The 10,069-nt window shown below is 41.5% G+C and overlaps 1 protein-coding gene across 1 annotated transcript in view; it reads right to left on the bottom strand.

Moving 5' to 3' along the window:
* Positions 1 to 10,069, bottom strand: part of HECW1 (HECT, C2 and WW domain containing E3 ubiquitin protein ligase 1) — a 185,366-nt gene that overhangs the window by 76,895 nt on the left and 98,402 nt on the right. Inside the window, exons 6-7 of the mRNA XM_009274874.2 lie at positions 3,158 to 3,300; positions 1,046 to 1,146 (exon numbers count right to left, since the gene is read on the bottom strand). Of these exons, the coding sequence (XP_009273149.1) occupies positions 1,046 to 1,146; positions 3,158 to 3,300 (244 nt within the window). The remainder of the gene's footprint in view (positions 1 to 1,045; positions 1,147 to 3,157; positions 3,301 to 10,069) is intronic.

Genomic DNA, 10,069 nt, shown 5'->3' with positions numbered 1-10,069 from the left:
GAGCAGCCCTGAGGAGAAGGACTTGGGGGTGTTGGTTGATGAGAAGCTCAACATGAGCCAGCAATATGTGCTTGCAGCCCAGAAAGCCAGCTGTATCCTGGGCTGCATCAAAAGAAGCGTGGCCAGCAGGTCGAGGGAGGTGATTCTCCCCCCTCTACTCCGCTCTTGTGAGACCTCACCTGGAGTACTGCGTCCAGCTCTGGGGCCCCCAACATAAGAAGGACGTGGACCTGTTGGAGCAAGTCCAGAGAAGGGCCACGAAAATGATCATAGGGCTGGAGAACCTCTCCCATGAAGACAGGCTGAGAGACTTGGGGTTGTTCAGCCTGGAAAAGAGAAGGCTGCAGGGAGACCTTATAGCAGCCTTCCAGTACCGGAAAGGGGCCTAACAAGAAAGCTGGACAGGGACGTTTTACAAGGGTGTGTAGTGATAGGACAAAGGGTAACAGCTTTAAACTGAAAGAGGGTAGATTTAGATTAGATATAAAGAAGAGATTCTTCACTATGAAGGTGGTGAGGCACTGAAACAGGTTACCCAGAGAAGTTGTGGATGCCCCATCCCTGGAGTGTTCAAGGCCAGGTTGGATGGGGCTCTGAGCAACCTGGTCTAGTGGAAGGTGTCCCTGCCCACGGCAGGTGGGTTGGAACTAGATGATCTTTAAGGTCCTTTCCAACCCAAACCATTCTATGATCCTATAACAGCCCATCTAGCACTTCCCCAGGACAGGTGATAGAGAAGCAGATGAGACTTTAGTTTTCTACCCTCTTCTCTCCCTGTGATGTGGCAAAATATTTGAAGCAGCCAAGAACAGGGGGATATGAGACACCAGTAGCTCTAAGCTAAGGGGAAACAGGGAATAAGTTGTGACTCACGATGCATCCTGTGACGGGGGACTTTATGCACTTTCCTTTGCTCATGACTGTACCTAAATTCCCAGAGCAGCCAGGAATGAATTCAGGTTTCTGAGGAGAAAGAATGTAAAGCAAAAAAAAAAAAAGAAAAAAAAAAGACCCAGATAAATGATGGGTTAAGACTGAGAATTACCTGGATGGATGGATGAAGTTATCTCAAATCGGAACTGCAGCTGGCCACTGACATGATCTGTAGGAAGCCTGCGACCCAGAGTGTAGCTTACAACCCTGTCCCTGAAAGAAAACAAATATCGTCACTATAGACTATAACCTACCCAATGTCTACCGTGCATAAAACTGCTGTGTCCTACAAAAATACATAATGGTTTTCAAAGGCTATTCAACCCAGCCATGAGGGCATGTTGACTTGCATACGAGAGAACGAATGGCAGAGGAGAGGACAATGTCTTCAATTACAATGGAACAGCTGAGTCAGTGATTAAGACAGGCTTCTGGGATACACAAGCACATATGTATATATAGAGAGAGAACGGTGGGAATGGAACTTCTGCAGTATGGGTATGAAAATATCAACATGGGAAGCAAACAACTCCCACTTCAGCTCTTGTAACAAGACTTCACGTCCCTGCTGATCTGACCATATCTACCCTCTTGTAGAACCTCGCATTTCTGTATTTCCTTCCCTTCACCATCTGCATAAAATTCACCTTTCCTGTCCTTTCTTTCAAAATCCTGTACAGGCCAGTCCCCGCTTACCACCTTCTCTTTTCAAACTGGCTGAATGACTGCTCTTCATCTCTTTCCACCCCTCTTACCTCTATGAAGCTGAAATATCAGAAGAACACCTTCCTGACAAGGTTGATCAATGACTCCATCCTGTCCTTGTGCAGGTCCCTCCCTTTGCCACACTTCATCCACCCCTCAGAACAGAATGAAACTATAGAAGAGATTAACTTCCCAGCTGCCCAAAATGAGGCTGGAGCAATGTTTGCAAAGCATTTTTTGAGTGTAAAGCGTTCACTAAATAGTAATATTTATACATCTTTTGAAGAAACATAGTTCACTTCAGCTGGGCCCAATATATTTGCTAGGATAGTTTCACATGCATCAGAAACTCATATAAATGAGACAATCTCAAGGTTCATGTTTGATCTTTCTGAGCTTGTGTGTATACTTCTCGTTGAGCTTGCCTGAGATTTAAAAGCCACTATGGTATAAAAACTAAGGCAGACCTAGGTGTAGGTTGGAGGCACTGCTCTTGGCAATGTATATTCTTAGATAGACAGTGTTTACAATAAGGAAGTAAAATAGGAAGATACAATCAGAAGATGGTGAGAAATCTTCTCATACAGAGGGAAGCCAATGATATCAGTTATAGGGCTCTACCTTCCCCAAGCTGTTCTTTTCCATCTGGTTTCTAAAAAGCTACTCAATCTTCCCTACTTGAGAAACAGGGAGGTAGCTTAGTCCCTTCTGGTAGATTCAGCTGTCAATACCACAGCCAGTTTCTGAACCAGCTGTTCAAAACCACTTCCAACAAGCTCAGCTTCCTGCTGTTCCGCTGAGTTGAGATCCAATTTTCAGAAATGCCTTCTTGGAAACTGCATTGCGTATGCCCTCCTCAGGAAATGACTCTTTCTCTCCCTGCTCCTCAAGGTCTGAACCCTAAAGTTTAGAGCCAACTTTTGGGCTTTATCTGAATACTATCCATCTTCCTCAAATTGGTTTGTGTTACTTTGAAGCATATACCTTCCCGGGACTTTCATGCAAAGGGGAAGCAGGGCAGGGCTGGTGAGCTCAAGTGAACTGGTTATTCCTTGACAGCAGGGTAGGGTCAGAAAGATTTAGTTACAACATGCCATGTGTTTTTTTATAATATTTCCACTGTCCAGAAATTAAAGGGAGGAGGAACAGATCTGGCATGATTTTAGCCCATAGGTAATTCCCTGAAACATGAAAACAGCCTGTTGATAACATTAAAAGAACACTCAAATTGAAAATATTGCACTCTCCAGATTCGCAGCCATGATACACAAAACAGTTTTCTTTCCTAAATGCCAGCTCTCACTTTTCAAAATGCAATGGATAGGGTTATAGAGGAAATTCTTTGTCTGGCCCGCAGTCCTATAAATTCTAATTAAGACCAACATCATTCATCAGACGACTGTCAGTTTAATAACTCCCCCTCAACATCATTATATCACTGTAATGATATATCACCAGGGACTTCAAAACAGCAATACACTTGTTAAACAACAGGAAGTAGCATAAGCAGCAGATTTACCCTATGGCATGTCTTTCCAAGAGGCGTTGAACCGGCATAGAGAGTTTTCCCAGGAAACGCTTGATTATCGGTCGGCTCTTTGCAAATTTGTCTTTAACTTCTATTTCCAGGACATCCGTGGGCAGGGAGACAAAGCTGAATTGCTGCAATAAAGGAAGAGCACAGAACATGAAGCTGGTGGCCAGGCCACACCACCACACAGCTGCTAGCGGCTTATCAACTTCTGTAAGTCTCTGGATTTTTCACAGGACAGAAACAGTCCTTGAACTTCAAGGCATAGGCCTGCAAAAGAACCCCAAGAGCTTGGCCTCAAAGCAGGCAGGTGAAAGCACCCTACAGGTACTGTATAATGCTGCAGAATCAGGCTTGGGGAACGCAGGAATTTCATTTATTCATGCCATGCTAGCATCCAAATACTCTAAACAAGGCTCTCCGATGGTAAGGACAATACACCTGCAGGATTGTAACGAACTCTGTCCTACCAATGATTATTGATCTAAATGTAATTGCACAGATTATGTTTTTTCCTCTCTGTGGGGTAGAGCATGCACACACACAGGTAAAGACTGAACTGTTCATAAGTGGAAAGTAAAACGTAGGTTAATGATCTGCACCTTCCTAGGTTATTAATGTTTTGTCTTGTGGTACAACTCTGAAGCAAATCAGAACCTGCATGGACATTTGTTTCCATAATATCAGGTGGAACCAAGCCTGACAGTTATTCTCTTGCACAAGAAACACAGTGACATTTTCCAGAGTAATTATCAGCACCTGAGCAGCAAGTATGGATGCATGGACCAAGGTCTGTTGGAATCAACCAAAAGAAATGTCCTTTTTTCCTTGAACAGCTGTGCCTCTCAGACGTACAAATGCTGGGATATTCCATACAATTTATAAACACCAAATTGTGTTCTGATTCCATCACCTGCCAACCACGTCGCGTTTGGGGATACACGAGACTGCCCTGGGACCAGCCCCTGGTCCATGATCACAGTTCCCAAATGCTTCTTCTAGGAGAATGTTCTGATGCATCAAAACACCAGCATCTTGGAAACACAATTAAGCCTTTAAGACCAGAAGCGTCCTGTGGCAGAGCTCAAAGGTTTTGCCATTTGGAAACAACTGCCGTTTGAGATCAAAAGTGAACTCAGTGAAATGGGTTTGGAGACAGGTTGTAAAATAGCGATAATTTTACATAAATCAGTTTTCCATTATCTAAGCACTTGCTCCTGCTGTTGCTTTCATCTAGTTTAATCCTTAATGGACAAGATTTTTCTAAGGCAATCCCTGACTGCGGATGCCTCGGGCTTAGGCCATCCACACTGAAAAGTGCAAAGGAATCCTTGTTTGCAGAACACACTGGCCTCTGGCCCTTTGAAAAATGGATCCCAGCAAAACACCTAGGTTTGAGAACTCAAATACTTATAAACTCATTCTCAAAAGTCACCAATCACTTTTGAAAACATGCAGGTTCTTGTGTTTTTTAAAGATGAGACTGTCTTCTTTGGATGCAGAAGCAAACCACCATCAAACACTAATTTCTCTCTCTTCACCTTTTTTTCTGACAAGTGCCGACCCCTGTACCTTAGCCACAAAACACTGGCTGCATTTACACCATTCAAGCCTTGGCCCTTGCTATCCTATCTATCTGGAAGAGAAAGGACCCTGTGTTTCATGGTCTTCTCCAATATAACTAGCATAACACATTAGTATTATATTACTGCTGTCATAAATGACATCCTTTCCTTGCTTAATATTTGCTAATTGTCATGAAGCAATGGCCAGTTTGTGAAGATGACAGCGTAAGCTTCATATCTAAGTTGGGGGGGGGGGAAGACACCAATTATAAATTCTTCAGTACCCTTGGGTTCACACTCAGTGATGTTGTGATTAATAATTCATCCCAAGGAGGGGCAAGAAAAGGAGGCTGTAAGATCACAACAGAGATAAAAATAGACTCTCTTCAGGATGAGGAAAGCTTGGTGGGGCTTATTACATGTGCCCACAAACTACACCACTGATAACCAAAAGTGCTGCATTTTAAGAATGTCTGCTGCCATTTTTTGATGTTACTATCACAATTTTTACTGTAAGACTTCTGTTATTTGGAACTTTTCTTGTTATCACAACTCTTAGTATTACAGAATTAACTCAGAAATTAAGCTTTCACATTAAAAAGAACTATAAAGTCATGGTTGCAGAGAAAAACAAGAATACAAAAACTTTAGTACAATGAGCCCAAATATATTATTTTAAAAAGACTTCTGATTTTTCCTGACAGTCACTCCTTGAAGCCAGATTCTTGTATGTTTTACAGCTGGCATTGGCTACCATACATTTTCTTTCACAATCTAAGACAGCAATCTTTGAGCCGTATATTTTCACTGGGGCCACAGCTCATTTTGTGCACTTGTTCATTGGTTGGGGTTTTTTTTCCACAAAAACTTAAGTTCCTTGAACCACAACTGTTAGTGCAAACTCCACAAGACTGGTCAAGAACTTCATGGAACCTGCTGGAATCCAAAGATACTAAACTTTACACTGAGATTAACTGTAGAAGTGTGTACTGAAGTTTACATAAATGGGCTTTTTTCACAGTCAAAGAACAAGGTGAAAATATAATTTCTGGCAGTTTTTAAATTCTGATGTCCTGACTTAACTTTTTCAAAAGGTTTAGCCTCTCTAGCTGTCCAGAGGTCCACCAAACTTGACAATGGCTGCATGGATGTGGTTTGTGACTTCATCTGAGGCTTTCTTTGTACTTTAATAAAAAAAAGTCTCAAAGGAAGTAATGGATTTCAACACAGGTGCAAACTCATCTACCAAAACTGCTATAGTTTCAAGGCTAAAGCCCCAGCCAAAGAAAAGACTCTGTCTAATGACTGATTATGTATTTATCTGGATAACAGCAGAAAACAGGACACCTGGGAAGAACAATCCACAAAAATTGTAAGTGAGGGCTAGAACTTGATGTTTTTACTTGATCCCTAACCAAAATTCAAGTAAAATGCATTCTACAAAATGTGGGGAAAAAAACTCTTACAAGGTATCACTGGACCCAAAATTTATAGTTGATCTATAGCAGTCAGTGGATGAACAGATAACAAACAAGAAGTTAAATCTCTATTCTCTGATTAGCCCAAACCAGTAATTACCTATAATGTTGCATTAGTCACAGTGCATTACCCTGCATATCACATCCACCATTGCTTTGTACAAAATGACTCTTGGAACTTCAGACGATACGTGACACAGCACACTCCACAGAGGATATGGCAGATTGCCTCAACAAAACTGCCAAGAAATTACCGTCAGGAAGAACCTGTTTCTCACAGGGTGCCTGGCCCTAGAAACAGTCTCAGACCCCATCTTGTCCATGTAGCTGCTTATCAGCTGTCCCCTTGTCTGATCCTTACCGGCTAGGGATGAGAGGGCTCCTGCTTATAGGTTAGATGCAGATGAACGGAGATCACAGACACCCTCACAGTGAGGAGCACCACTGGAATGATGAGGTGGTCAACCAGCTGCCCCTGTGTCTGTCTAGAAGAATCCCAGACTGGAAAACCCCCAGAGTTAGGGGCTTTGGAAGAGAGTGCAGGGAAGCTCCGAGTGATGAGCTCCAGAGGGGAAGACGACCTTTTTATTTTCCTGTAGAAATCTATTAGGACTGTTACGAGAAATGGTTATCTGTCAGGTGTATTCCTAAAAGGAAGCTATGCACATAAAGTCTGAACACAACAAATGATTGAAGATCCTTGGCATACTGGGGAAAAATATCGTGTGTCATGAGCAGTGGTAAGGAGGCCTTGTGGAGACTGATGTTTCCTGATCCCTGGAATACATTGGCCATGTCTGCATTAGGAAGATGTGTGGTACAACAGGAGCAGATCTGAAGAGCAAAGCAGCTGGTGCCGTGCACCTGATGACCACATCCAGACAAGCTGCAAGGGTTTTACCAAAAATTTCTTTACTGAAAGAGTGGTGAAACATTGGAACAGGCTGCCCAGGGAAGTGGTTGAGTCCCCATCCCTGGAAGTATTTAAAAGACGTGTAGATGAGGCGCTTAGGGACACGGTTCAGTGGGCATGGTGGTGTTGGGTTGACTATTGGACTCAATGATCTTAGAGGTCTTTTCCAACCTTAATGATTCTATGATTCTATACCATGAAGTAACTCCAGGGGGGTGCCCTGGATTGAACTGCCATTATCATCTGAAAAGTGTTAGGTGCACTCCTGAAGCACATCTCTTGGCTTACTTTCTGCTGAGAGTAATTCAGTTCATGCACTTTAAGATTGCCAAGCAGTGTCTTTAGTGGGGAGATCAGGAGATTTGCTTTGAAACTGCTCGCTTGACCAGAATAAAAATACTACTGTAGATGGACCCACTGAATCGTTAAGAACCATAATGTATAGAACAAGTTAGTATTTGTATTATTTTCTCCATGTCTTCTTCAATTATTTCCTTTTTAGGACGTTCTTGCACCCCTCTAGAATTATGATGGCTAGGGAGGAAACAGACTTGCTCTAGAAGCAAAGCCATTGTGTCTCTCTACTTTCCTGACTTCTTTAGCCATTTGTCAATGCCTGTCCCACTTGTTAGAGTGGCAGGAGATCCAACGACTGCTTTGTTCCTAAATGTTTAATGAAAAGAGGCAGTAGGATAGGAGAGAGAGACCCTATTAATTCCTCACTAAGAGAAAAGCTGCAGCATTATAGCACATCTTATTAGACACTGGAGAATCTGTACCAGGCACAGCCTTAAAATGCCCCAGCCAAAGGAAAAGCTTTAGTTGGTATTTTCTCAGACACCAAAAATCAACAAGCCATAATTAATTATTTCCACAGAAATACAGAGAAGGGAGGGAGAGGGAAGAGCAAAAGTGACATGATGGAGAGAACCACATCAACATATTAAGTCTTCTTGGGCTAAGCAGTTTATCATCAGCTTTTAGCTCTGGTCAGTAGTAATTCATTAGGATTCTCCTGTCATTTACACAGATTTTACACAGCCACCTCCTGCAGATTCACTCTGAGAGACACACAAATCAGAATCAAAGCTACCTAGGATCAGCTGACACATTCATACTCTCACACCATCTCAATGACCTAAATATAAATCTGATTTTACATTATTGCTGCCATCTTCAAGCAAGATCTGAAAACACTGTAGTAAACACCATCGAAGGAGTTTCAGACAGTAATCTACTTTTCAGTGCCTATTTGCTTCCAGACCCAACAATGGTTTTACATACACAGATGATTAATTTTCTTAACGTGAATAGATCTTGTGGGGGTTTAATGCATGACTGATATATGGTAAAGAATGAAGGCACATGCTAATGCTGACCTGGCAGAATACATCTCTATCCATTTATAAGATAACAGAACAATTTCCAGAGCTTGAGAATAGTTTTCATAGAAAGCCAACTAATGATGATGGTTAATTCCCATGTTTTATTTTTACCAATATTGTTTGCATCCCTGAATATGGATAGATCACAGTGATCAGCTCTCAATAACGCTATCAAGGAAGCTGTTGAAATGAACAGAATACGTCCATTAGTACCAAATAGAGAAGTTAAGTGCAAGTCAAGTTCTTTAAAAACAGTCAGTATAGTAACTGGTAAAAGGTAGGTAAATTAATACATTGGTGACAGGAAGAATTAGGCTCTTGATTTGGAGTTGAATAAGAAATATAATTAAAAAGAACATTTATTTGCAATATCCATCATGCCACAGGGATGATACAAGCAGAAGTAAATCTTAAAAGGCTGTAAATTACATTTGATGGATGTAGACAGATTTAGTCTTTCAGCTGAATATTTCATTAGTGGGTTTTTCGTTTCAAATACTCCAGTGAAACAATTACACTCTTAAAGCACTCACCACTCTCCACCTGTATTATTCTGCTCCCCATTCAAAAACTTCCTCTACATATCACTACTGTCCCGTACAACACTACTCATACTAACAACTGGGTAAGCTCATGGGGAATCCCAGTTTCTTAAACTTACTACAGTACTCCTCAATAACAATATAAAATATTGCAGAGTCAGTAGTGTCAAGCACAGAGCTCCACTGCTGCCAAAGGCTGGGACATGCCTACGTGTACTCCGAGAGAGTCCTGGAATTCAGCAGTGACCGCAGGGTGCCAGATCCAATGCAGTATCTTATTCTGGCATGGCACAATTTTTTTTTTTTTCCTACAGTAAAAGGGGTGCACATAAATGTGTGTTGCTGTTCTAAGGTCTGATTCAATCCTTTCTACTGAACTCCTTCAAAGTTGGGTAAGGCCTTCAGCAAATTGGCTTCCTAGATTTCTCCCTCCGATTCACTACCTCTCTGTATTGGAAACAAGGAATAAAAAAAGTCCTTCCCGTCTATTTCATGTATTCCACAACATTCAGAGCTACTAGTTAATAGGCTCCATCATGAATTCTCTCTGATGGCTTAGATAGTTTTGCAAGATGTCTCTTTATTAATGGCAAATTTCAGCCCTAAGACATTAGAAATTTAAAAGAACTTCTGGATAAATCAAGTGCAAACACTGCTTAAAGAGTGAGGGTTTTTCTTCATCTCACACATTGTCTACAAATTTATTAGCACAGCATAGACTGAAAATATTTGAGGACTCATGAGCACTAATATACAGGATTAGCAAGACTGATAGTCTTCTAGATGCAGAAGTTGCAATTAAGATACGTTTCTAGGAGAATATTAAAAAAAAATCTAGACAATTTTTTCACACCATAACCTACTCCTGAAGAAACTGAAGTTGTCTTGGGCTTTCACACTTCAATCATCACCAGATATTCAAAAAACTGCAGCTGTAAAATCACAGCTTTTCTGTGTAGTCAAACTATGTTTTACACTTTACCTGGCCATGTGTGCAGAAATGTTATACAGTGAAAC

The sequence above is a fragment of the Aptenodytes forsteri genome, unplaced genomic scaffold (genome assembly GCF_000699145.1).
Source record: "Aptenodytes forsteri isolate BGI_AS27 unplaced genomic scaffold, ASM69914v1 Scaffold282, whole genome shotgun sequence".
Lineage (NCBI taxonomy): Eukaryota > Metazoa > Chordata > Aves > Sphenisciformes > Spheniscidae > Aptenodytes > Aptenodytes forsteri.
Note: the sequence above shows the minus strand (reverse complement) of the source record. Positions and strands in the feature narration are given on the sequence as shown.